Genomic DNA, 27962 nt, shown 5'->3' on the forward strand with positions numbered 1-27962 from the left:
CCCCTGCCCACACCTCCCCCAGGGGCCGCAGGGATGTGCCGGCCACTTCCAGAAGCAGCGCAGGGCCAGGGCAGGCACGGAGCCTGCCTTAGCCCCACTGCACTGCCGGACTTTTAGCAGCCTAAAATCTCCCGGTTTGGCTTCAGTAGCCTCTGGGAGATAAAGCGCGATTCCGAGAGACTCCCGGTGAAACTGGGAGGGTTGGAAACCCTAAGCAGAGGTGAATATACACCGTTCATGGCCTAATTAGCTATAAAATGGTATCCTACAGTGCACAAATGCTCATAGTTTCCCTCTCTCTTCTCCTCTCCTTGTTTTGTCGGAGAGTTCTAATCCCCATATAAATTGTAGCTCACTTTCCCTGTGCTCTGGCACTGCAAGGAGTGGCACTCCAGTTGGTTAGTTTGATACTAATTAAATTTGTTTCCGCTGTTCATTTCACAGATGCAGTCCTCTTCCACTTTTAAGGAGAGTGGTGGTCACAGCCAGTGGGAGCTTGTTGCTAATTGGATTATTGTGGGATTATTTGGAGAGGAGAGAAGCGTCTCAAAGCAGAGGAAAGTCAGGAGGATATGGAAGTGAAAAGAAGGTAACAATAACTTTGTACTACACATGTTCTGTGAACTTTGATCCAGAACACATAGAAAGCACCTTGGGTCTGATTCCCTGTGGCCCTGCACCTTGTATGGTCACTTACACACATAAACCACTGCTGTGTCAGAGTGTTAGCAATTTACATCATTCATACAGGCTCTAGTTTGATCACAAATTATTGGGGCTTGATGCAGGAATCACTGGGTGTAATTGCACAGCGTGTGTTATGCAGAAGGCCCAATTGCATGATCAGAATTGTTCCTTCTGGCCTTGAAATCTATTCATTTAAAGAGCGAGGTGATGGTGAAGTTGGCCCTATGTCAGCACAGCTGTTTGTAGCTTTCATTATGAAACCTGAAACTGGGCCATGTTCATCCAGATCTGAATTTCATTCAAAGCTTGAAATTCAGACTAGGCTTGCAGACAGGTTCACAAACAGTGGAGCAGCCCTGGTTCCTGAATATTAGAGCTTTCAGATGAGCTCCACATTGAATTTTGGGGCTCGTTCAAACTTGAGATCAAACCCTGGGGGAAAACAAATTGACACAGTCCTTCTGGTAGGTACCCTACATCTTCTACTTAACAATATAGTGCTCTGTTTTAGCACTGCCAGCTCCGATTTTATTGCACATCTAGTGATATTTGACATTTCACTTAAAACCCCAGCTTTTTTGAAGTAAGATTTTAGCCCTTTTATTTTCAAAGCAAAGTTTGAAAATGTGACCCCAATGTATCCTAAAGGCTCAAAAATCAAACAATAAAAAGAACCCAAAATATTTTTTTATCTCATGATTTTGGGGGGAGGTTGACTCATAATTTTTGATTGCTTGTGGTTGGCGTTGTAGTTGACAATGCTGCATTTATTACAACTGGACAAAAATGGCTTTGTTCCATATGAGTTATCAATTCCCCCCCCAAAAACTTTCATACCACATGGACTGTTATTCACTCATGCAATAACTCACCTCCCATGGTAAGCGTTCAGACTTTGCAATTAGTTTTCCTTGTATCCTCTCTCTGTGCTGATTATGCCTGGTCTGATGGTTCAGACCCAGCACTGGAGTGGCTGGAAAACAAGGTTTCTATTTCCACTTCTCCCACTTGATTCACTGTGCGACCTTGAACAAAATAGCTTGCCTCTATGCCTTAGTTTCCCCATATGTCAAAAGAGACAAATATTTGTGTAGTTGTCTCATAGGAGCGTCTGAGGCTAAACTCATGGGTGTTCATAAAACATTTTGTGGTATTAGTAAAAGATGATAGAAGTTCAAGCATTACTATTATTTATTAGTGTGGCTGTCATTTTGCATCTTGAGTACATTATTGCTATGCTTAGAACAAAAAGAGAAAAACAGGGTGAGGAGAACAAGAACAAAAAAATGGACAAATGCTAATTCTGAGCTATTCTTTTTCCAGGAATTATAGTTAGTCACAGACTTCAATTAAAAAACCCAGAGGTATTTAATATTGTGTCAAAGTAAGGAGGCATTTATTTATCCCAGAGGCCTCCTTATTTTCATAATAAAAGTTAAAAGTGGTAGGGAAAGAACAGTTATTGTGATTACATAGAAATGGCACAGCAGTGAGATAGTCCAGCAGTTCTACGGGACAGGAAAGGGCGGGTAAATGAGGACATTCACCTAAATCACTGAGACATTGGGCCTGATTCACTGCCATCTATTTTTACCCTGGTGTGACTCCATTGAAACCAAGCGCCAAGGTGAAATCCATGGATCTGCAATAGTATAACATTGGAGCAACATGGTGGTGAAGCCAGCTTCAGGGAGGAGGCCAAGGGGGATAACAAAGGGATTAATTATCTTTAATAACAGGGAAATCTGGTCCTGAAACACTGACTTCAGGGAGAAAGACCAAGGGAAGTGTCAAAGGGATTAGCCCTCAGTTGCACCTTCCACCAGTGAGGTATCGGCTCCAGAAAGCAGAGAATCAGGGTTGAGAAAAGTCCATCTCTCAGTCACAAAGAACACAGATTTGGCAGCGTTCGTGCTAGAAGAAACGATCTGCAAAGTATTTTCTGCAAATACTGCTCCCACCATCTCCTGAAGGCACAGGCGGGGGTGAACATGGAAAGGGTTTTTTGAATAGATTTTAAAAACCTAGATCCCAGAGAAGCATTTTTTTGTAAGCTGCTTCCCCACCCCATAGTGCTCCATCCAGTTTGCAAGGCAGATGGAGCCTCAGAATATGAGTATTTACACTGTCCCAGTTTACGTAGCAGCAGCCAGAGCTGCCTGGGCTATAACAGACGTTTCTTAATGGGGACCAAAATAGAACTACCTGCCAGAGACAGCGTCACATGTGCTGCAGAAGGCTGTGGTATTTTACTCAATGCTTCATGCATTTTTCATGTATTTCAGCTTGTTTCTATGTGGTTTGTTTTGTCTCTGTTTTCCCACCTCCCCTCCCATCTTATCAGGCTTTATTATGCTTTTGTTCTGATGCTTTCAAGTGATCCCCTGTATTCACCTCTTCACCCGACTCCTCCGTCAGTTCCTCACACTCCTGTTGTAACTAAACATTTTCTGGAAGGTTCCAACCCTGACAGGAGGTGATTGGGAGGGAGGGGGAAAGTAGGGTCATAAAATGGAGAGCCAAGGAGAACCCAGATACTGTAGAAACAGAACTGTGGAAGAGGCCAGATAGCTGCCATTTCCCCTCTCTGTATGCAGCTCCTAGATGGAAGAAGCCAGCAGCACCCCTAGGGAATGGAGTCTGTGGTACCCCTCATACCATGCTGCATACCCACTGTCACTGGCCTGCAGGACTCAGGGGGGAGAGGTGTGCACCGCTCCTTGCTCCCATATGCACTATTGTCTGCCTGAAGAAATGGGTGTGGGAAAGAGATCCAAACTCATGACTTGTGCCTGCTCCTCCATGTTCATGAAGGGTTTTTATACAGTACAGTACTCTGTACTCAGTGTCAGAGGAGAACAGGGCTTTCCTTCAGCAGAGAATGCCTTAGACCACTCTGTTTTCCTTCATCAGGGCAGGGGAGATTATAAACCAATTAACTTGGTCCACCAATGGGAGTATAGACACTGACTTCTTTACCCTTAGCTTACAGCCCTCCCTAGGATAGGGGAAGAATAATACTTTGTATTTCCCTGGCACCTTCTATCCAAGAACCTCAAAGATCTTTACAAACATAAAGGAATGTAGACTTGCAACTAGAGATGGCTGAAAACTTTCAGTCACAACTTCTTTGATGAAAAATGGCTTGTTTCAAAATTGAAAACTTTTGCAAGCAGTTTTAGTTTTTCCATTTTTTCCATTTTTTTTTTACCAAAGCCACATATTTTGAATTTGTTTTTCTTTCTCCCAGTTCCGTGGGGGTTTTTTCCTCATTTTTCTGTTTTCTTCCCATTTTCCACTCTGTAACCTTTCTGAATACTCAAATGAAACTCTAACTCTGCTACTTGGTAACTTTTCAAAGATGCACAAAACATTTTGAAAAGCTAGAGTGGCAAAAGGAAAAAAAGACTGTCTGTGCACTTTGGGGAGGAGGTAAAATCTGGGCATCCTTCATTTTATGCACTCAGTGGCCAAGTGAGAGAAACAGGGGAAAACGAAAATTCATTTTTGTTGAATGAAAAATTGTTCAATTTCAAACCTCATGAATGAGAAACAGCTTCAGAACTTTCACAAAATTGTTCCTCCATTTTTCAACCAGCTTTATTCAGTCTCCCTGTGAGAAGGGTAACTATTATTCTGTTTTACACCCAAGGCCAGTAAGGCACTGAGAAATCAAATGACTTATCTAAGGTCACACACAAAGTCTGTGGCAAGGCTAAGAATAGAACCCTGGCTGTCTCCCAGGCTTGCATCTCATCCTTCCTCCCGTTCTAGGTTAACGCTGTTGATAGCCGCTTATTTCCCCATGTTCATGACTGATTGTAAACTCCCCCCTCCTTGAGTGTCCTTCACTAAGTTGAATTAGCTGGGGGGTGGAGGGGGCTCTCATCTTTAGGGCTACCCAACTTTGTACTGCTTATAGTAAGTGTGACATGTAGGGTTGTCAACCCTCCAGGATTGTCCTGGAGTCTCCAGGATTAAGTCTGAAACAGCTCCAGGAATACTTCCAACCAAAACTGGCAATCTACATGGGGTTGGGGAAAAGAGCTGCAGCTTGCTGTCTCCTGCATAATAACTTTTCAGTTATTCAGGGAGGGGCCATAAGCAATTGAAGTGAATACGAGAGGGGTGGAGGGAAGAACAAAGATGGTGGGGGAGGGAGAATGAGTCTGGTACATTGAATAATGAAGGAGATTAAAATGAATTGGAGAAGACAGGAAAGCTGATTTAAATATTTAATTTCTCATGTGTTTGCACTGAAAAGGAGACAAAAACCTTGGAACATCCTTTGTCTTGAACTAATTGTGATCAGAGGTGAGAGGCATGTGATTGTCATTTTCCTCATATCCTTGGTTAAGAGAGAACAGATGAGTCTCATTTCATCAGACCACTAGTCCATTAAGTCAGCATCCAGTCTTCAGCAGTGAAGTATGCAGAAATAAAACAATAACAATTATTGCACCTAGCCTATTGTCCAATGCTGTATGTTACATGGGGAGGGGTCCCATTGTGATCCTGAAGCAATCAGTGTGAGAGGCAATGCACCCATCCTGCACTGCACTGCATCTTTAAAAATGGAGTAGCCTCCCTGCAGCTGCCATCTTGTGCTTTGGTTCAAATGCAGAATATTACAGAGCAAGTCACTTTGCTTTCTGTCTGTCATTTAGATTTGGAAGCAGTCAGTTTGAACTGCACTGTACTCTGGCTTTTCACTTCTCCATGCCCCCTCCTCCTTTATTAGTAAAGCCTCTGGTGAAGTTGGAACATGGAGCTTCTCCCATCGCCATGTTTGTTCTCCTTCCTTTGACCCTTATTGGTAAATTTTCCCTCTCTCCTCTACTGACCTATTTTTTTCCCGGTTGATCTGAAATGACCATGGCACTTTTGCCCATCAGCAACCAGTGCATCATCCACCGCACATTCTGCTGTAGAGACAACTTCATTTATGCACCAGCATCAGTGAGTGATGTCGGTCTCATAGGGCAGCGTATATATGTGTTCATTGCTGCAGAGCCAGTATATGGAGGAAGAAACATTATTTTTGTGGGCCCTGACCAAATAATGGCTACTGTTTTTGTTCAATTGATAAGAATCTGAAGCACTGTTCCTTTTTCCCTACCTCTCTTACACTTTAACCCCAGACTTGCGCTCCACATCACAGACACTGTCAATATGAACCAGGGCTTTGGAGCAGAGCCCGGAGCTGGAGCACGGAGCAGCTCCGGAGCAGCGGAGCTGCAGGTTTTTGCCTGGAGCTGGAGCAGAGCCGGAGCACCCCTCTAAAGCCCTGATATGAACAAGGGGTAGGCAGAGCTCCCTCCAGAACCTGTTGATGCTAGTTGCTAATTAGCCAGAGAGAGACAGAGAGCTGTTTTGATATGTGCAATTTGGTTTCTCTTATCTTGACCATAACTCAGACTTCTTTCTTTGGGCTCTACACTGCTATGGGATCTGTACCATAGTGAGTGTGCTTGCATTCAGTATCATGCAACATGGTTTTCTTACACACTTTAGCTGGCTTCATGTTCTGGATTACAAATCAACTATGTACTTATACAATGCACTTATATGGCCCCCATTACCATAGTATCTGAGCACCTCACAATCTGTGAGGTGTTTATCCTCACAATACTCCTGGGAGGAAGAACAGTGCTACTATCCCCATTCTACAGATGGGAAATGAGGCACAAAGGGAGGGATCCACAACACATTGCAATGCTGAGTGTCACAGCACTTAATTTATAGGCACTTAAAACAAAACAACAAAAATATCACAGGAACAACACAGTGATCCACAAAGTCTGAGTTAGACAGCTGAGCTCCCTGTACAATGACTGGGGAGAGAGAGGCACCTTAGAATCTGATCCACAAAAGCCAGCAAGCTAGATGGGGAGCCACCTAAGCTAGCCAATGGGAGATGCTGATGAGAGGAGTATGTACTAAGCCGCACCACCTTGCAGACAATGTTGTGAAGGCCAAGACTATAACAGGGTTCAAAAAAGAAAAGTTCATGGAGGATAGGTCCATCGATGGCTATTAGCCAGGATGGGCAGGGATGGTTTCCCTAGCCTCTGTTTGCCAGAAGCTGGGCATGAGCGACAGCGATGGATCACTTGATGATTGCCTGTTCTGTTCATTCCATCTGGGGCACCTGGCATTGGCCATTGTTGGAAGACAGGATACTGGGCTAGACAGACCTTTGGTCTGACTCAATATGGCCGTTCTTATATTCTTATGAGATAGGCACTTACCTCTGCTGGCAATCCATGAATAGGAAGCAATCCTCGGGAGTCAGACAGCGTAAGCACCTAAGACATTTCTTGTGGGAATGGTTTAGGCATCTGCTTTGCTCTTCACTAAATATCCAGTGGTGGTGGTGTCCACCTTATAACTTCAGACCAGTGGTTAGAGCGCTCACCTGGAAGGTGGGACCCAGGTTCAATCCCCCCATCTCTGCCAGAGCGGGAAGAGAAGATTTGAACAGGGGTCTGCTACCTCTCAGGAGAGTGCTCTAAACACTGAGCTAGGGGATATTCTGAGTTAGGGCTCCCTCAGTCTGTCCTGTTGCCCTGTGGATAAATAATGAGTGATTGGAGCAAAAGGGCTGGTCCCTTTGTTTCCCATCTCCTAGGCAGGTGGACTACGGAGTCATTCTCACTCTCTTGCTGGCTCAATGGCTCTTTAAGTATTTATCCACAGTGGAACAGTCATTTGAGGGTGGGGAGAGAGAATGAATAACTCTATAGACGGGCTCTCAATCTCCTGTTCAGTTCCTTTCCCCCCCCTCGGGCAGAGAGGGGGAATTGAATCTGGGTCTCCTCTAGCCCCAGCGAGTGGTCCAACTTCTTCTTAGCGTATGCACAACATGCCTCGGGTGGCACGTGACCAGGATTCCTCACTGAATTTGGTCCACTGGTTGGATCATTAACTTCTCTGGCCCGGCTGGGGTATTGATGGGGAGTGTGATGTGAACATTGATCCATGCCCCCCAGTGCTCCCACTAACGGGATACGAGTTATGAAGTGAGTGGTAGCCAAATGCTCCTGGTTCATGCATCATTCTGGGGCTTAGGTGGGAGATAGGTGTCTGGATGCCTAGAGTAGGGCAGCAGTGTACATGCCTTAGGGTCTAAAATTTTGGTCCCTAGGGAACTTTGACAGCAGAAAGTTAGGCACTAAGTGAGTTTAGGCAGCATCCAAGGAGCAGTTTTGTGGGTCACAGTGGTGCTGCATACAAGGATTTAGGAGCCTAACTCTGGTGTCTAAATTGCTTCATGGGTCTCATACAGAGAGATTAAGTGACTTGCCCAAGGTCATACAGGAAGTCTGTAGCAAAGCAGGGACTTGAATCCTGGTCTCCTGAGTCCCAGGCAAACGCATGAACCACTGGGCCATCTTTCCTCTCATGAACTGTGTGACTATGCTAGAAAAATATAAATAAAAATCATAGTGCTATTCATAAAGCAATTTGAAGATTTATAGTTTATTTTTACTTTATTAATACAATTGATTGTTTTATTACCCATTTGGTGAAATCAAATGGATCCAAGGGCACCTGACAAAATCTGTCCAGATTCTCTTGATATAATTGCAGGAACTGATTTGCAAGTCTGGAAATCTTTATCTTATCTAGGTTCCCATCCAGCAGCCATCAACATGGTATCTGGGCACCTTTCAGAAAAAGATATCCAAGTCCAATTTTGGTTTTGGTGAAGAAGGCTGGGTAAGTCTTTCAGGCTGTAACCTCACTTTTGTTTATCTGCTTCTTCATCTTCACCTGCATTAGGTATAGAGTAACCTACCTTGATTAGGGTTAGACATCATGGTGGTGATATGGCCTGCACCCTGTCTACTCTACAGCTTCTGCCTTTGATAACACTGGTGGAGATGCACCAGCTCAGAGAAACTCTTAGAGGTATTCTCTGGGTACGTGCACTCTGTGAGTGGAAGGCAAATTCAGCTTCCATAGCCCATCCAGTCCTTTGCCATAATACTGCCAGTGACAGGTATAGAATCATCGAGTTTAAGGCCAGAAGAGAACGCCAGATCGTCTAGTGTGACCTCCTGTATATCACAGACCACCAACACCAGACAGCACCCACACAATGGAAATGAAACCAAAGCATTACAGCCACGTGAGACTAGACTATTATGTGCCACAGGCAGAGACAGGAGCATCTGAGCTACACGAGCACTTGAGGCCCCCAGCAGTGGCAGAGAATTGATTGAAAGACACCTAGATAATCCTGGCAAGTGGCCCACACCCCATGTTGCAGAGGAAGGCCAAAAAAACCCAAAGTCACTGCCAATCTGACCTGGAGGAAAATTCCTTCCCAATCCTACATATGGTGATCACTTAGACCCTGAGCATGTGAACAAGAACTGTCCAGCCAAGCACCTTGGAGAAAGACTTCTTGGTGTTACCTCATTGCACTGGCCCATCCCACTCTGTATCCCATTTCCTCCAGCCTTGGCCATCTCTGATGCGTCAGAGGAAGGAGACCAAAAAAACCACCATAATACTCTGGGGCGGGGGGGGAGAATTCCCTTCCTGCCCCCTGTAGGTGATTGGCTGAAGTCCTGAAGCATAAGCTTTAGGAAAATAAGACATAAACCAGAAGGGACATCCCATCATAAGCAACCCCATCATACAATCCCACTCAATTTTGTCCAGATATCCCTTAAAATGAATTAAGTTGTTTGCCCCCACAACTCCTATTGTGAGACCATTCCAGAACCTCACCCCTCTGATGGTTAGAAACCTTCTTCTAATCTGCAACCTGAATTTATTCCTGGCCAGTTTATATCCTTTTGTTCCTGTGTCAGAATTGTCCTTTAATTTAAATAGCTCCTCACCCTCCCTAGTGTTTATCCCTCTGATATATTTATAGAAAGCAATCATATCCGCTCTCAGCCTTCTTTTGGTTTGGCTAAACAAACCAAGCTCTTCCCGTTCTCTTGGGGTGGTGATTTTGTGCTGTTGATCCTTATCTGCTAGAAGCTGGGTGGTGGGGCCCCCATGCTCATCTTATTTAGACCACGGAACAGCTATCCTATAGTGACAGCTTTTGGTTCCTGTTGCCCTGTATTCAGTTTGAATTGGTAACCTAGCGGTAAAGGGCATCATATCCCAGTTTTAAAAAAAATTCCCTGAGCTATCCAGTCCCCACCCCTAGTATGTGTCAAGATGCCAGGGGAGACCCGGTAGTTGAAGGAGCCCTGGTCTTGCTGTATGAAAGGAGTGTGAAGGATTGGGCCCTCTTCCGGCTGAATCCAGGCTGCAAAGCTAACTCCCTCCCTAGGGAAATCCTGCTGGGGGAGCCTCTCACAGAATCCAGGCAGAGTAGTCTCCATTCCGATTAATTGCTGTGGGTTTTATTTCATGCCTTCTTAATGAAAACAAAATCAAAGTTTCATAGCCTTTCCCCACAAGGTCTGTACAGGTTAAGTCCCTTCTCTCTCCACCCCCCAAGTCTGTCTCTCACCTTACGAGTTGCTCAACCCAAAGTTCCTGGCTCTTTACCTCTGAGCCCTTTGCACTAACAGGACTTTTCCAAGTCTCTCTTCTCTCCCTCTGTTTCTTGGAGCTGCTCCTCCCAACAGTTGCTCCAGCCTCTGGCAGGTATGGCTGACCCCTCTCCCATTTCCTGCTCTTCTTTTTATAAGGATCAGCAAATTCAGTTGCTGGTCATTTTTCCAGGTGAAGCAGGTGGGGCTACTTAGCCAGCCAGCCATCTGGAGGCCTCTGTCCTCAGAGGAATACTATCCCTTATACTTTCACATATCACCTGTCCTTGAGAGGTCCTGTCAGGCACTCACCACAGGGCCCCCAGTAGTCTTCAGTTCATGACAGGAAGATGGTATTCTGATGATCACTCCCGGGTTAATGCTCTATTCAAAACTGAAAGGGTTGTAAGGGTAGGTACCAGTATGTCACATGGGCATTTGAGTTTTTCATGGTTTGGAGCCACCTTAGAGCCGCATGGTCAGTGACCAAGACAAAGAGTTTTCCAAACCGTACCTCAGTGCCTCTACAGCCCAGTGTATGGTCAGGCATTCCTTCTCAAGGACCAAGTATCAGGTTTCCCAGAATAGGAGTTCTCTACTTATATAGAGGGTAGGGTGTTTTTGTCCATGGAAGGTTTGGGATTACACTGCACTCACAACGCGGTGCAAGGTGTCAGGGTGTAGAACGAATTCTCGAGAGAAATTGGGGCTGTGCATTATTGGCTTGTTGCATAGAAGCTGTTTAATTTTTCCAAAATGCTTGATCACACTGGGAAGACCACATGACCGGTCGAGGGGCTGATTTTTTAAACAAGATCATAAGTGGTGCTGCCAATTGGGCAAAGTTTGGTACCAATCTTCTACAGTACCCGGCAAGAGCTAAGAAGGCCTAGACCTGCTTTTTAGTTCTTGATATGGGAGTTTTGCTAGGGCCTCAACTTTGTCCACTTTGTACCTTTCTGTTCCCTACTAGATACCCCAAATATTTTGTTTCCCATTTCCTCACCAGGCACTTCTTTGGATTTTCTGTGGATGGCCTCCTATAGGGCTTGAAAGACACCTGCTAGGTTTTGGTGGGCCAGTCCCGACAATAGAACATCACATCATCAAGGTAGGCTGTAGCATAGCAATGATGGGGCTGAAACTCCTGGGCCATCAGCCTTTGAAAGGTAGCTGGGGCCCCATGCAATCCAAAGGCCATGCTAATGAATTGGAATAGACCCAGTGGGGTAGAAAAGGGAGTAAGAGGAATTTGCCAATAGCCCTTAATTTGATCTAATGCCGTGATAAAGCAGGCTTGACCAAGGCGATACATTGACTTGGAGCATCAGATATGCATAAAATTCTTTGACAGAAATCTACCCAAAATTGGGCAGTCCCAGCTCGCTTTGGTACCAAAACTACCGGACTACACCAGGGACCACTAGACTCCTTGATTAATCCCAATCTTAACATTTCCTGTTTTTCCTGAACTAACGGGTTTTATGATGTCTGGGATGGGATGTGACTTCTGGAGGGGCTTGGCCCCCGGCTCTATACGATGCAGTGAATTACTAAGGAGGTTCATTCTGATAATGGGGAGAACACTTCCATGTAAACTTTCAGGAGGTTTTTTGCCTTCTCTGCCCATCAGACAGTCTGTCCCCAAGTGGCACCTCTCCTATCCCTATTTCAGCTGGTGTAGGGAGCTGAGGATCCAGATCCTCTTCGCCCTCCTTCAGGTGGATGAAGAGACATTCCTGGATCTTCCAGGGTTTTAACAGATTTGTGATAAATCTACTTTTGTTTTCTCCAGTCAGGGCGATAGATTTCATAGTCTACTCATCCCACTCAATGGAGCACTTCATATTATCCCTGCCATTTGGCCAGGAGCTTGCTCTCTGAGCTGGGAAATATTTGGAATTTCCTGGCTCTAGACCCCTTATTTTATTGTTGCATCTGGGCCTGTTGGGTCTGCCTTTCCCTAGTTTGAATAACGTATTGGAGGTTATTGGTAGAGCAGGTGGAGTGAGCTTTCCAACACACCCTAACTATGTCTAACGCTCTGCTAGGCTGTCTCCCATAAAGGAGCTCCAAAGGGGAGAAGCCTCTGGAGGCCTGCAGTACCTCCCACACTGCAAACAAAATATAGAGAGGCAGTTGGTCCCAGTCTTTGGCTTCTGTTTCACAAATTTTAACATACTGTTAAGGGTCTTATTGGACCACTCTCCATGTCAATCTTTTTGAGGGTGGTAGACTGAGATCTGGAGTGGTTTTACTTTCAACAGTGGCCACACTTGGAGCACCTGGGATGTGAAATTCATTCCCCGATTAGTGAGGATTTCCACAGGAAGATCAACTGAGGAAAATGCTAGGGTGGAGGCAAAGGGATTTCATAAAGCAATTCAGGTGGCGTAGTCCACAAGTACCAAAATAAACTTGTGACCTCAGACACTCTTCTCCAGAGGGCCTAGTAATCGATCCCTACCCATTCAAAGGGGGTTGCAATGTTGGGTAGGGAGTTAAGGGGCCCAGCCCTGACTTGTTGGGGTCACTTTTTGGTAATTGGGACACAATACACAGAAATCGCCTACTTCTTTATGTATCCCTAGCCAAAAGAATAGAGCCAATAGAAACACTCTTTCTTGGGTTTTCACCTTACCTAGGTGTCCTGCCATGGAGAGTGTATGAGCTAGTCATAGGAGTTCATGAGGCAAGAAGTTTGGGGATGTGTCTCTACTCAGTACAGGATCTCCTCCTCTAATTCAGAGGGGGGGAACTGGTGAGATGCATCTTCAGAGACGGCCACCCCATTGATGGCAGCAAATTTGTTGAAATATTCCCAGAGCATCTGGTCATAGTGTTGAGCCGCCACCACATCAAAGGTGTCACTTAGGGTGTTGTAGTAGAGGATGGGATGGGCTCTGTGGTATCCATGGATAGGGGATATCCCAACAATCAGTAGGCTGTTCCCTCACCTGGGTCTGCTTTTTAGGAAGATTCTTCTCACAGCTCCATCGAATCACCTCTCGCTTGTCCTCCCTTCTGAGACTTCTTGGGCTCTCTTTGTAAACCTTGGGATCATCGTGGAATTTCAAAGAAGTCAGATTGAGCAATGGGAAACAGATCCCAGATATCCTCAGTGGGGTTCTTTCCTTGCCTCTCTAAAGTGTCTGGCTGCAGGGACTTGATTCTCCTCCCGGGAGAGTTGAAAGAGGTTTCTAGCCATATCCCAGGATCATGGGCCAATGTAGGCAATCTGCCACTCCTACCTGGGGGTGCCATATTTGACCTGCAAAACAACAGAGGCTGTTAGGTATGCATGGATTTCCCCATGAATGCAAGAAATCTGAGTAGGTCTGGAACTCTGGAGCCAGTGATAGAACCAGGTCTTACTGAAATAGCATTTGCCCACACCCTGAGTTTATTAATTCCTTCATCATGTTTGGCCCTGTCTTTATTGGGACCACAAGGGGCCTCGCGCTCAATTCTATGGATTGGCTTGGAGTCTCCCTGGCTAGGACAAAGAGCCATCCTGAAGAGTCACGTTCCATCATAGGGCATTCTGGTCAGATGTGCCCATGTTGCCCACAGCGGTAACATACCACAGGCCCTTTGAGGGGGGGAGTAGTGGCCCATGGGAAGTCAGGAACTTTGAGGCCCTTGCTGTGAGTGTGGGAGACCTGATAGCGGTAAAGTTTCGATTGGGCGGGTAGGTCATAGTCTCTTGCTGCCTTTCTAAGTGAGGCCAGCTGACTGAGAGGCTGTCCTTCCCACACCTCGGTAATTCAGCCGCCAAGAACCTCTCCATTGTCTCAACAGCCTCTGCAGTGCATCCAGGCTGAAAATGTTGAACCCAGGTGTGTACCACCTTAGAGAGAATATTGTCCATGAGCTCCACTACCATCTTGGCCTCTGGGTTTAGCCATTGGGTAGCCAAGTCCAGGAGCCATTGAGCTACTGCCCAAGGGTGCGCCCTTTAGGGAATGTCTCCAACCAAAATTTCTTTCAATAAGCTTCTATAGAGAGACAGAGGAGGTCCAGGATGACTCCCCTTTGCATTGCATAGGATTGTGCCTCATCCACACGCAGGGCCTGATAAGTTGCTTGGGCCTCTCCAATGAGGTATGGGGCCAGATGTGCCACACAGGAACTCCTCTGCCAGCCCACTGTGGTAGCAACACATTCAAAGGTGGTCAGGTAGGCCTCAGGGTTGTCACTGCTGTCCATTTTGGTCAAAGTAAGACTGGGTGAAACTCCAGAGCTGGCTTCCCTCTGTGGCTGTTCCTTTCTCCCGCCAGCCATCGTGAGAGCAAGCGAGGCCATTTCTACCTAAGAGCTGTCTGTTCTGCTCATGGTCAGCCAGTTGGCCTTCTTGCAGGTGCTGTTGGGAACCGAGGAGAGCCTCCTGGAACTGACCGATCCTTTTATTCTCCACATGCTTTTGATTCACCATTAGTCAGAGTATCTTCTCCATTGATGGAAAGGGCTCAGATTGAAAGGTCCCTGTTCAGGAGCCACATAAGAAGGACTAGGCCTACCTTGTAGCACCCTCTTCCAGCTGGACCCAGGCTGGTGCCTGCAGAGCTAGCTCCCTCCCTGGGGGAATCCTGCATGGGGCCTCTCACAGAATCCAGACAGAGTAGTTTCCACTCCCACTAATTGCTGTGGGTTTTATTTCAAGCCTTCTTAATGAAAACAAGATCAAAGTTTCACAGTCTTTCCCCACAAAGCCTGTACAGATTAAGTCCCTTCCCCAACCCCCAAGTCTGTCCCTCACTCTATGATATCATCAACCAAAAGTTCCTGAGTCTTACCTCAGAGCCCTTTGTGCTAACAGGGTTTTCCCCAGTCTCCCCTCTGTTTTTTGGAGCTGCACATCCTAACCTCTGACAAGTATCGGTGCCCACTCTCCCATTTCCTACTCCTCCTTTTATGAGGCTCAGCCAATTAAGTTGCCATCTTTTTCCCAGGTGTAGTGGTTGGGACTAATTAGACAGCCAGCCAACTGCAGGCTAGGGTTGCCAGGCATCCGGTTTTCGACTGGAACACCTGGTCGAAAAGAGACCCTGGCAGCTCCAGTCAACATTGCTGACTGGGCTGTTAAAAGTCCGGTCGGTGGTGCAGCAGGGCTAAGGCAGGCTCCCTGCCTGCCCTGGCTCCGCATGGCTCCCGGAAGCAGTTGGTAAGTCCCTCTGTGGCCTCTAGGTACCAGTGCAGCCAAGGAGGTTCCGCATGCTGCCCCTTCTCCAAGTGCCGGCTCCACAGATCCCATTGGGCAGGAACCGCAGCCAATGGGAGCTGCGGGGGTGGTGCCTGCGGGTGGGGGCAGAGCACAGAGCCACCTGTCCATGACTCCACCTAGGAGCCACAGGGACGTGCCGAGTTAAGTGCCACCCAGAGCCTACACCTCCCCCCACACCCTGCCCCAGCCCTGAGTCCCCTCCTGGACCCAAACTCCTTCCCAGAGCTTGCACCCCCTCCAGCACCCCAATCCCCAGTCCTGAGCCCCTTCTCACACTCTGAACCCCTCGGCCCCAGCCTGGAGCCCCCTCCTGCACCCCAAACCCCTCATCCCCGGCCCCACCCCAGAGCCCACACCTCCAGCCATAGCCCTTGCACCCAACCTCCCTGTTCCAGCCCTAAGCCCCCTCCTGCACCCCAAACCCCTCATCCCCACTCCCAGCTGGAGCCCTCACTCCCCCGCCTCGTGAAAGTGAGTGAGGGTGGGGGAGAGCAAGCGAAGGAGGGACGGGGGATGGAGTGAGCAGGGGCAGGGCCTCGGAGAAGTGGCGGGGCAGGGAAAGGGTATTCAGTTTTCCACAATCAGAAAGTTGGCAACCCTACTCTCACCCCAGACGAGGAGGTTAGGCAGGGAGCTAACCTGATGCACTGATTTATCCCCCATTATTGTATGGTACCATCATTGTCTAGGGAGGTTGTGGAATCTCCATCTCTAGAGATTAAGAGCAGGTTAGACAAACACCTGTCGGGAATGGTCTAGAAAATACGTAGTCCTGCCATGAGTTCAGGGGCCTGGATTGATGACCTCTCAAGGTCCCTTCCAGTCCTATGAGTCTATGATTCTATCATACAGGAATTACGAGGGATGGCTGAGAACCCAAGCCCCAGGGCTGGAGCCCGAAAACCTGACACAGTGCAGCTACATTACTCCTGGAGGAATTCTGCGCCACTGCACATACACAGCATTTATGTTCCCTGCAGAATTCTTTGCTTCCCTGCAGAAAAATGGGAAGCAAAGGGAAGCCTCGAGAAAGGTCATGTGACCCTCCCCAGCAGTATGTTTCAGGTGCCCAGGGCAGCCGGCAGAGAGCGGGGAGGGCAGGAGGCAGGACTGGGGAAGACCCGGCTAGTGGCTCCTACCCTGCACTGGGTTCAGCTGCTAGTCCCGGCTGGGCTGGGGAGGATGGGATTTCCTCTTTCCCTGCACAGCATCCGGGGCCAGACCAGACCCACCCCCAGATTTCTCCATCTGGATCCCCCACTGAGCACACCCTCAGACTCCCTCCCACTGCTGAGCCTCAACCACCTTCACCTGGACCCCCCTGCAGAGTCCCATTACCATTGCACCCAGAACCCCTCAATAAGCCCCTGTGCATCCAGATTCCACCCCCCCCCCCGCACCAGGATCCACCACTGAGCCACCTGCACCCAGATTGTCCCACACAGAACCCTCTCAGCCCACACCTGGATCCCCCCACATTAAGCCCCTGCACACTTGGATCCTCCCTTGCTGAGTCTGCCTGCCCACCCAGAGGGGCAGGGCCCTGGGGTGTTTCTGGGGCAGGCCACGTCCTTGTGCTGTGTCAGGGTTGGGTGCAGCCTCACCGCTGAGTCCGTGTCCCGGGGGGGAACTGCACAGTGATGGCCCACCTCTGTGCAGCCAATGGCCTGTGCTCCCCAATGCCATGCTGGAGCCTCCACATTTATATGATAAATAAAATTTGCAGAATTTTAAAATATTGTGCACAGAATTTTAATTTTTTTGGCACAATTTTTAAAATTTTTTTGGCACAGAATGCCCTCAGGAATACCACAGGCACATTCAGCAGTGGGTGCGTGGGTGGGTATGACCAGCAGTCCTCTTCCTAGGAAATGATTAGTCATTCATAGAGCTAAGGGGTGTGGCTAAGGAGGGAGGTGGTTACAAATCAGGGCTGCCAGCAGCAGTCGTGCCGATACGCAGTCTATGGAGAAAGTGGTCTTGTTGCAGCAAGAAGAGGTCAGGAATCCAAACATGAGAAAGCAGGCTGGACCACAGCTTTTGGAGGGGAAATTAGCACTGTCTCTGGGTTGATCCAGATCAAAATGAAGTTGCAAGCCACTTAACATTTGTAGCCTGATTTGTAGTTCTAGATCAAAACCAACGAGCATTCCTAACAACTGCAAAGTGTCTTGGGGCAGGGGATGCTATATCTCAAAAGAATCATAGAAATTAGGAACAGAAAATCCCTATTTGGTTAACCGCTCAGTCCATCTCTGTTTAGCAGGAAACACTGGAAGGGGAAAATAGTGCTTTTAAAAAGTTCATGAGTTTTCAGAGCATAAAATATAATAGAGTAAAAAGTCTCTCTCACACATGATCACAGATATACACACAGGTCTCTTGTGGAAAGAAAAAGAATTTGCAATCTGGAATGTGAAAGAATTTTGTGTTTAAAAAAAAAAAGCCCTTCAATAAACATAAGATCCCACCCCCTTGGCAACTCTTCTTCCACTGTCTCTGACTTAAACGGAGGAGTGAGCCAATTATCGGTGAGTTCTGCAGAAGGAAAACCTGCAACTTACTAGCTGCTGGGGGAGAGAGACAGTGAGAGAGGCAGGGAGGAAGAATCAATAGACAAATTCTAAAATGTAAAGAAAAAGCAAAGCATTTTAAAACAAATCTCAGATGAGGTGGGGAAATCTATTTTATCTGCCAGGATTTTTTGCAGTGCAAGAGTGAGGGTGTACTTTCAAACCTGCTATAATAAGAAACTCCCAGGCCCCCCTCTTAACCCCTAATTTGCTTCCCCCTCTTTATTTCACAGGGTCTACATAAAAGCACTATGGGTCAGCTGAATGCACACACTAGCCTTGACAGCTAGGTGTCGCACCAGAGGCCACTTCCATGCAAATGAGTCTACGAATTACAAGTTGCAAGACAAGAAAGTGTGTGGGAGACCTCGTGAACTGAGACTACCAGGAGAAGAGCAAACCTCTTCAGAGGGCAAAAACTACTTCTGGTACAGAGAGCCTACTTTGGATCATGTCAATCTTCTGACCCAATAAAGATCACCCATGGGGAACCAGCCCCTGGAGCGCTCTGGTCTTTCCCAGTCCAGCTAAGGTCCAAAGTGGTGGAGAAGAGCCCAGCTCAGTGACTTGGGATCCAGAAAGGAGCAGCAGCCTCTGAAAGCCAACAAGACAGCTTCATCCACGGCACTAAGATTCAGGACTTCTCCTCCAAACAAAGAAAGGTAAGGGAGAGGCACTGAACTTGAAATTAAAGCAATAGAAAGGGAGAAAAACACCTGCAGAAATAATATCAGTGTGCATGAAAATGAAAGGTACTCCAGGATTTTCTAATCAATGACAGGTCTGTAATGCACAGTTTGGTTTGCTTCTGCCTATGTCTCTTTTAGCCAGATGCAATAAATCATTTAGGACTAGTAGAGAGAGAGATACTGTAACTGGTGACTGTAAACAGTGGCATCTCAGAATGTTTTTATGTATGGTCAGTGGTAGGGAGCATATTGCATGCAGTAATACTCAGCATTTGGGTATTGAAAGCCAACGTGTAAAAGCTCCAGGCAGCAGGTTTTTTATCTTCATTATGTTTTTCTGTAACTGGTGCATAGGATCAGACTTTTCACCACCTCACTGGAATTTAGGCATGATCTCTTCAGTGCACGCGTGGATTTGCAAAGGCAGATGCATTATAATGTAGTCTTAAATTTGCAAAAACAGCATTGTCTAATGATTAGAGCAAGGGGCTGGAGTCAGGAGACTCCTTGGTTTTAATGCTTACCTTGTCACTGGCTCACGGTGTGACCTTAGACCAGTCGCTTTCTCTCTCTGTGCCCTGGTTTCACAGAGATAGGGATAGTTTTAAATTTACCTACCTTTTGTGAAACAGTTTAAAATCATTGGACAGAAGGTGCTCTAAAATTGCAAAATAGTATAAATCAGGTGTTTTGTTACCCTCAAGTCAGTGCAGGAAGTTAAAGACAGAGCAGGGAACAAATCTATTTTTAAACCTTTAATAAACTTGAAGGAAGAGTCATAGATTCAAACCAGCTGGTGGTGTGTGTTTGTCCTCTTCTGATTGATTTTTACTTTATTTAGTAAATAACCATGTGGTCTCTTTCTGTTTCCTCTTTACTACCTTTAATCTTTCCCATGTGTGGCTCCCTGTACCCCGCAAGGGGCTTGAACTTGGTTTCTTTCTCTGAGTAAGAGAGGAGAAAGATTTGAGTCAGAGAGAAGCTGTGGTGATTTGAAGAGCATGAAAGACAAATGAAGGTTCCAGGTTATGCCGCACCCTGCAAGTCAGGTGCACAGGGGAGGCAATGAAATGAATAACAGCTACAGGAATTAGAAGTGCTGAAAGGATCTATTTACTGTGCACTAGACCAAAGGCAGGCTGCAGAGCATGGGAGCTCCCTTAAAGGAATAATCTGACAAACAGAACCTCTCAAGGGTACCATAAGGTGACATTTTAAATGAATATTAGGTGTGCTGGGGGAGATCTGTTTCCAGCTGTCACTTCCCCTAACCTCTCCTGTGCACAAACATCCCTCAGTCAAAGCCTCATAAAATGACCACATGGGTGTGTGTGTGAGCGCACGCACAATAAGGGTTTGCCCTGCTCAGGTTGGCAGGCAGTGTAGCCTAGTGACTGGAATTTGGGGCACTCTGAGAGCCAGGAGACTTGGGTTCTGTTCCCCACTTTGCTACTGACTTGTCTGACCTTGGTCAAGTCACTGAGCCGCTCTGTGCCTCATTCTCTCCCTCTCGGTAAAATGGAGATGATAGTACTTTTCTCTCAAGAGTACACTGAAGGAAAAATTAACAAAAAGTGCTTTGAAATCTCTGGATTGAAGGTGCTGTGGAGATGCAAAGGGGGTATTGATTTATCGTATTTTTCATGGCCAGTGTGTCTTTGAGAGGAACGAGAAAAGTTGGAGCTGCCCCAGCCTGTGTGTATAGGAATTAGAGAAGGCCCATATGTTTTAGGATTGCTCCCAACTGTGCACTCTCCCATGCTTCATCAAGCTTGTTAATTGGCCCAAGCCATAAGGCTCCCACCAGTTCCCAAAAGAGACTGTTCTGCAGATTCTCTGCCCCGATTGTTAGGATGAATATGAGAGAAAAATTCCTAAAAGTCCTGTGCTAGGTAGGATGGACAGAAAGTGGATTATTTTTATTTTCAGTGGAGGAATGTGTGCTGTCCCCTTTTGGAAGAGAATGGACAGAGAGTTGTAGGTGGCTTGTTATCAATAAAGTGATGTGACAAATCCAGAGCAGTGTGAAAAGCCTGCACGTGTAAAACGAAACTGACAACGTGTGTATGCTCCCAACCAGACCCAAAACTAAAATCATACTCTTCTGCCCCAGTTCAGTTGTTTGCTTCTTGTTCTCAAAATGTTCTGAAGGATTCAGGGTTTATAGGGTTTATATAGGGTCATTATGAACTTGGGGCCAGCTTTTCAGCTGTACATCATGCACAACTGGGGCCAGATATTCCAGTGCTCAGACCCCAACAAAGAGCTTTGCTGAAAATCTGGCCCTATGTTCTATCACTTCCTCCAGTGCTCAGCTGAGGAGTGTCTGTTTCATCCCCAACCCCATAGAACCCCTGTGGTGGGCCATCTCTCAGAGCCGCTTTATATTATGATCCATTAGATTTGGATAGTCCCCGATTTTGACCACTTTAAAGCTGTTAGCCCAAATGAGTATTTCCTCCACGCACTCAAATATAGAAGAGATGATGCACACGTGCAGCTTGGCATGTCTGTTTGATAGATGCAGAATTCTCCTCCCACCCATTGAAATGAGACACTCTCCTGCTTGCTTTCTTGATGGGACTGTATATCTGTGATTTGCTGCTAGTTCACGCAGTTGCCTTTCGGCCGGTATTTATTTATTTATTTATTAGTTTATATTACGGTAGCACCCCAAGGCTGCAGTGAGTATCAGGGCCCTGTCATTCTGGGCACTGTACCAAACACATCAGGTAACACCGATAGAGTTCCGTATTTGAAGAATGCTATCGTATTCTAACAGTATTCACCCTGTAGCAGCACAGCTGCAAGACACTGGGCCAGATCCTCAGATGGTGTAAATCAGCATCACTCCACTGAAGTCAGTGCAATGACACCAGTGTACACCAGCTGAGGATTTGGCCCTATGTACAGCATCAGACCATTATGGCAGGATAATGTCAATCTTTTTTATAAGGATTGTCTGGCAAAACTGATTCTCCTTTTTAAAATACCCCACCTTACTGAACAAAGCTCAGAGACCACGGGGGTGGGGGGGGACTTCTGCCTAATCCCAAAACAGATCAGTCCCCATCCATTTGGTGCACAGACCCTAGAACCTGCACATCCTAGTGTATAAAGGAGAGTACAAGGGCCAGTGAACACCACTGGATATCAGTGTTTCTGAGGAAAATTGGTGACTTTGCACTGAGAAGGTACAACCTGTTCCAAATTAGACACAGTCCAAACATAGGGCCGGATCTTGCCAGCCTAGCCTGGCACAGCGCTCACATCGACAGAATTGGACCCATGCTACATGTGCACAATATTTTATCCTGATTTTACTGCCTGATTGTAATTTAGGCTGTAATCCCCTTTGAGTGTAATTTAGATTATAATTTGCCTTTGGGGCAAGCACTGCATTTTCTTTTATGCTTCTTACAGAGCTGAGAATGCTGTCAATGCTCAGTAAATAACCAAAACAATGAGTAGTAATGTTCTGCTAGTGCCTTAAGCCACAGCACAAAGCCAGTAGGGATACTGGCTCGGACTTCTTACAGGCTTCTTTATTTACAAAGAATATTTCGTTACTTCTCCTTGGTACTTAACACATGTAAAACATTTTATGTGATTTTCTTGGCATAAATACCAGATACATAAAGGTTTGGGAGATGAAATTCACATGGGGAAAGGATAGGAATCCAGATCTGTACCCAGAAATAATCTCTCAGTGTATATATAAATACTCAAAACCTATCATTCAGTAAACAACACCTACATTTAATAAACAGCACAGTGGGAACTTGATATTTCTTTCATATGCTCCTAGTAACCAAAATAAACTGTCCAAATGTGTCTGCTATGCTATGACAGCTAGTTTTCCACAGTGTGCCTGTATTTTTCTTTTCTGTGCACAACATATTTGATCTGAAAGATAAAAAATGTCTGTGAAATCCATGTTTTTCTATCAAGATTTCCTGTATCTTTCTACTGTGTCAAAATGTAATCTCCGGGGTCTGTAGATATTTAGTATTTCTTTAGTATTTACTTTAGTATTCACCTTGCCCTTTGGTTATATCAGAAAGCTGCCCTCTTCCCCCACAGTCCCTCATTTCTCTCAATATAGCCAAGGACTGCCAGAACCGAGGACTAACATGTGAATGTAAAGAGTGACACATCCATGAAAAACAAAACTAGCAATTCTGCAGCTCCATCCACTACCAGCCATCTTGCTGCAAAGCAGCAGTATTTGAGATGCTAACAGTTTGGGGGTGAGGAGCTCTGGCCTAAGAGATTTGTTGGATAAAAATCTGGTGAAAGAATTTGAAAAAGAACATTTGGGGCCCAAGTCTTTGAAGCTAGTGTCTGATGATGCAATTCTGTGCCTGCAATTACCTGTACCAGCACTTTAGGTCACTTGGACTCTAAGTATCTGATTGATCCTAGAAAGCAGGTACTGTGAGCAGCTCCCATTTAAATACCTAAAGGGAGTGGCTAGATCTTAATGGGAGCTGCTCAGTGCTTCTGGAAACGCGGCTGCTTCATTTAGGTGTCTAAACGAGAACTGAGCTCTTTTGAAAATCAGGCCCCAAATATCTAAGTGGCTTAAACTGTGGGTATGAAACTGGAGTCATGGCTTGAGCCAAGCTGATAAATTAGCCCTCAATGTTTAAATAAAATGGCAAATTGTAGTTCAAAACTTTATGTTCAAATATAAATTTCTTCATTTTGATGTGACTTAGAAAAGAAAATTCTCCTTAAATCAGGCTAAAAAATGAGACGGTTTCCCTCATGTAATTTCCTTATCAAGATTTCCTATATCTGCTAAGCAGACCTGCTAACCAGAACCAAACGCTGTATCTTACATCATGGAGCAATCCACAGTGCTCTTTGAGTTAGCTGTAAGAAAACACAGAGGTCTCTCCACTACAGCCTCACTCTTCTTTCCTTTCTCTCCACCCCCGCCTGCTTTTATTTTGACCCTTTCAGCACCAAGCAATGATGAAGACTGTGTCCAGTGGGAACTGCACCCTGAGCGTTCCAGCCAAGAACTCCTACCGCATGGTGGTGCTGGGAGCCTCCAGGGTGGGTAAGAGCGCCATTGTCTCACGCTTTCTCACTGGCCGCTTTGAGGACCAGTACACTCCCACCATTGAGGATTTTCATCGCAAGGTCTACAACATCCGGGGAGACATGTACCAGCTGGACATCCTGGACACATCTGGGAATCACCCTTTCCCCGCAATGAGGAGGCTTTCTATATTGACAGGTGAGAGGGGTGGGGTGTGAGACAGAAAAGGGTGTCCAACTGAGGGATGGTGGGTCAAGGATCCCAACTGTGGATCTCTGCTTGACAATAATAACCAGGACACCATTCTTTCCTAACAAAGCACTAGTTATGGGAGATAGATAGAGGGAATGATGGGTAATGGGATGGAGCTTGTTATAAAGATGCATCTTTTCCCCAGTGACATTCCCTGACTGGAGCACTCCAGATGTCATCAGGGAGTACATCACTCACCCAGGAATCAACTTGGAGATGTTCAAAAATTTGAGTTGCTTTGCCTAATTTATTCTCCTCCCCTCACCCCCCGTGTATAATACATATGACTTGTGTTTTTTAACTGCGGTGACAAGTGAATGGTAAAATCAAAATCTCACAGGTATAAAGAACACAAGGAGAAAGAGGAAGTTTGTCACCACCATGCACAAGCAATGTAATACAAATGTAAAATATACACTGAGGGATTTAAAAATGACTTGACAAGGTTTTTAAAAAATTTTTTAAACTGGTTCCCTGCTTTTGGACAATTAAAAATTCCAGTGGAATGCATCTCCCTAAAGTCACTCCCTCCACTCTTACTATTTCTGCCTTCTCCTGTAGTCACCCAGAATGAAGTAAACCACATATTAGAAGAATGGTGGCCTCATATGGAAAGTGTTGATAAGCTAGGAGTTCCTGTTTTCAGTGGGTGCTGCTGTGCGTGCATCACTTCTGAAAATTAGACTGTGGGTGTATACATGGCTGAGTATACAGCCAAAGTTCATAGCCCACCTGGGTTAAGTCCTACTTGCCCTACTATCCAGTGACACCCCAAGTCTATATTAGGTAGCGCTTGATATCAGGATCTGCATCCTACATGATGCAGGTGCCAAACTCCAGGATGTGAGTGGGGGTAAGCTTGGGTCCATGAAAGATCTCTTTCTCAGTTCCATGTAAACTGCACTTAACAGGCTGTTAGTTTGCTTTATCTTATATTTGTACAAGAAAGATTCTCCCAGCATTGTAAGTAATACCAGAGGACCTATGTCATTTGCACTTCCTTTTGTACTCTGTTTCTCTTGAGCCAGTGAAATTGTAGCAGAGCACTGGATTCTTGGAAGCTCAAACTCATTTGTCAGATGCTCTGAACAGACTGGCTTGTGGGTCTTGTGGTCAAGTGCTGCTCCTGTTCTTGTATATTGAAAGGGTCGAGGTATCATAGATACTGTTTTCTGCTCTTAGGAGTTGCTAAACAGGTGGTGTTTTTCAGGAGAAATGATCGGGGGGGGGGGGGGAGGAGTGAGTGACCCAGAAGAATTAAGTCAGAAGATTATTGAAAACACATGGTGCAAATAGGCCACATCAATAAGTCAAATGCAGTCTAGGATAAGACAACAGGATATGACTGAGGAAATACTTTGACCATAAGACGTTTCTACAGCTGTGGGAACAAGGGGGAAGGTGAATCAGAAGGTGACCAGGAACACTCCTTAGAGAGTGTATAGGATCGAAGGAGAAACAAGCAAAGAGGAAGAATGATGGGTGTGTAGGGGGAACGAAATCTATTGTTTTAAATAGAGAGAGTCAAGATAGGTGAGGTAATATCTTTTATTGGACCAACTTCTTTGGTGGACGGGAAGTAGACTGCTCTGAGATGGATTCTAATAAACAAATCCTCTGGCTTTCTTTTTAATTACAGGGGATGTTTTCATCCTGGTGTTCAGTTTGGATAACAGAGACTCCTTTGATGAGGTCAAGAGGATCCAAAAGCAGATCCTTGAAGTCAAATCCTGCCTGAAGAACAAGACCAAGGAGACAGCTGACCTCCCCATGGTGATTTGTGGCAACAAAAATGATCATAGTGAAATCTACCGTAAGGTGCGCTCGGAGGAAGCAGAGAAGCTTGTCTCCAGCGATGAGAACTGTGCTTACTTCGAAATCTCAGCCAAGAAGAACACAAATGTGGATGAGATGTTCTATGTCCTCTTCAGCATGGCCAAGCTACCTCACGAGATGAGCCCTGCCCTTCACAGGAAAATCTCTGTCCAGTATGGTGACGCCTTCCACCAAAAATCCTTCAGGATGCGCCGGGTCAAGGAGATGGATGCCTATGGCATGGTCTCCCCCTTCGCTCGCCGACCCAGCGTCAACAGTGACCTGAAATACATCAAATCCAAAGTTCTCAGGGAAGGCCAGGCAAGGGAGAGGGAGAAATGCACTATCCAGTGAAGGGGTATCCACCATTCTGAGTGAAATCATTGTGTTGGTGCAGTGCCTTAAAGTAAAAGGTTTGAGAACAGGTTCATAGCACCCACCTGATGGAGGATGCCCACCGTGGCCGTAAGCTTGGCTCTTCCTCAGACCTCCACAGCATCGCTAATGTAAATAGTAAACTTCCAAGCCACCTTATAAACAGTTGAGGAAATCAGAGGTCTGAAAGGTGACTAGCTTCTTCATTTCTTAATTAAGTTCCTTTTCGTTCTTCTCCTGTCTGAAGAACTTGGACTTGTAAAGAAATATTTGCTTCATGCCTACCCAGGGAATAGGTCAGCAACACAGAGAAGGCATTGGGTATATGTAAATAATGAGTAACCCATCATTCAGCCTCTGCTGAGAAAAACAAATGTGTGTCTTTTTTCAAGCACACTTTAAAAATGCTTCAGTTTCCCCATCTTCATCCAACGGATAATGGTATTAACCCAGGCTCCCCGGACTGAGGGTGGACTCGATACGTGGGAATGCAATTCTGACTGGCCAGGTAGATGAGCTCTGGTTTGCTGTATCTTAGAAAGTCTGGGAGCGATGAAATTTTGCTGTACAGGTGGCAATTTCTAACAGCCATTGACGTAAATGTCACTTTTGTATTATAGCTTTAATCTTGTTTTTGTTTTGTTTTTTTCAAGTGAAACCAGATGGCAATTGTGTATTTGAAATGAAAACCGTGTCTGTGTTCTAGACTTGCCAAGTATTTTCAGTTTTAAGGTTACATAATATGTACAGTAATTGAAAGTGAAATTGTTGTACTGTAAAGCCAACACATCTGACTGCTAGCTCTCCTCATGTGTGATTGCTTCTCAAAACAAACACAAATCTGTTACAGGTACTCACTCACTCTGCCCCACCTCTCTATCAGAGCAATGGTTCCTTCCTCCTGTCTTTGACAAGAGCTGGACCTGATTTGAATTTCGGCTTGAACCATTATAGAAAGAGGTTTGGACCTTCCTCTGAAATTCAAGGGTGACAGGACATGGGGAGTTGATTTGGAACCAATTCTGCCTGGAACCATCCCTTCATTCCAGAGTTCTCCTTATTACTGGTGGGGTTTGCCCCTGAACAGAGGACGGGCATAGGTAGCACCACTAAAGTCCCTGACAGCACAGTCCTTGTGCTAGCTCTCTGCACAGTGTGAATTTTGCCACTGTGATTAATTTGGAGTTGTCACTCTTTCCCATTCCTCCCTTGCCCTGGTCCCTGGCTGCTCTCTCCCTGTCTTTTCTATTTCAGCATCTCTTGCTTGGCGTGCTGGGGCCCTGTGTGCACTCAGAAAGCCAGATGTATTCCCTTTGATATGAGCATGCCACTCCCATTGACTTAAATGGGAGAAACGCATACATAGCTGTGGGTAGAATCTACTTCTAAAACTGTAAGTAACAACAGTGCATATATTCTTCCCATGAGTGTGTGGTTTTTATATATACACCTCATACCAGCCCTGGCATATTCCACCCCGCCCCATCCCTCACATACTGCCCCTGTATGTATTCATCTCGCTGTGTCCTGGCTGGAGCTGTGGGCTGAATGCTGGTTCATTCTGTAACTTGACAGGTGACAAAAAATGACAGATATTTGCTAGAAATAGCCTCTGAGAGACCCAGTCCTGTCTCCACTTGTCCGTCATTCCATCCTCTCCTTGTATTCACAGGTAAAACGCACAAGTGTTTGATTCCTGGTGCCATGGCAACACCCTATATTATCAAGTCTCTCTCACTCTTTATAAATATGTATACTGTTTATGATTAAACCTGATTGATTTATTAGCAG

The 27962-nt window shown here is 45.9% G+C and overlaps 2 protein-coding genes across 3 annotated transcripts in view; one reads left to right on the forward strand and one right to left on the reverse strand.

Moving 5' to 3' along the window:
- Positions 1-495: 495 nt before the first annotated feature.
- RASD2 (RASD family member 2) lies at positions 496-27958 on the forward strand. Of its 2 annotated transcripts, XM_043542612.1 has the most exons (6): positions 496-589; positions 8320-8409; positions 11203-11304; positions 18224-18652; positions 23648-23927; positions 25621-27958. In XM_043542612.1, the coding sequence occupies exons 5-6, from the start codon at positions 23657-23659 to the stop codon at positions 26148-26150; spliced, it is 801 nt and encodes a 266-aa protein (XP_043398547.1). In that variant the 5' UTR covers positions 496-589; positions 8320-8409; positions 11203-11304; positions 18224-18652; positions 23648-23656; the 3' UTR covers positions 26151-27958. The 2 variants fall into 2 exon arrangements, with proteins under 2 accessions (XP_043398547.1, XP_043398555.1); XM_043542620.1 differs by lacking the exons at positions 496-589; positions 8320-8409; positions 11203-11304 and adding an exon at positions 17939-18089.
- Positions 19502-27962, reverse strand: part of MB (myoglobin) — a 52204-nt gene continuing 43743 nt past the window's right edge. Inside the window, exon 4 of the transcript XR_005222655.2 lies at positions 19502-19623. The gene's annotated coding sequence lies outside the window, so the exon portion shown is untranslated. The remainder of the gene's footprint in view (positions 19624-27962) is intronic.

Source organism: Chelonia mydas, chromosome 1 (assembly GCF_015237465.2).
Source record: "Chelonia mydas isolate rCheMyd1 chromosome 1, rCheMyd1.pri.v2, whole genome shotgun sequence".
Lineage (NCBI taxonomy): Eukaryota > Metazoa > Chordata > Testudines > Cheloniidae > Chelonia > Chelonia mydas.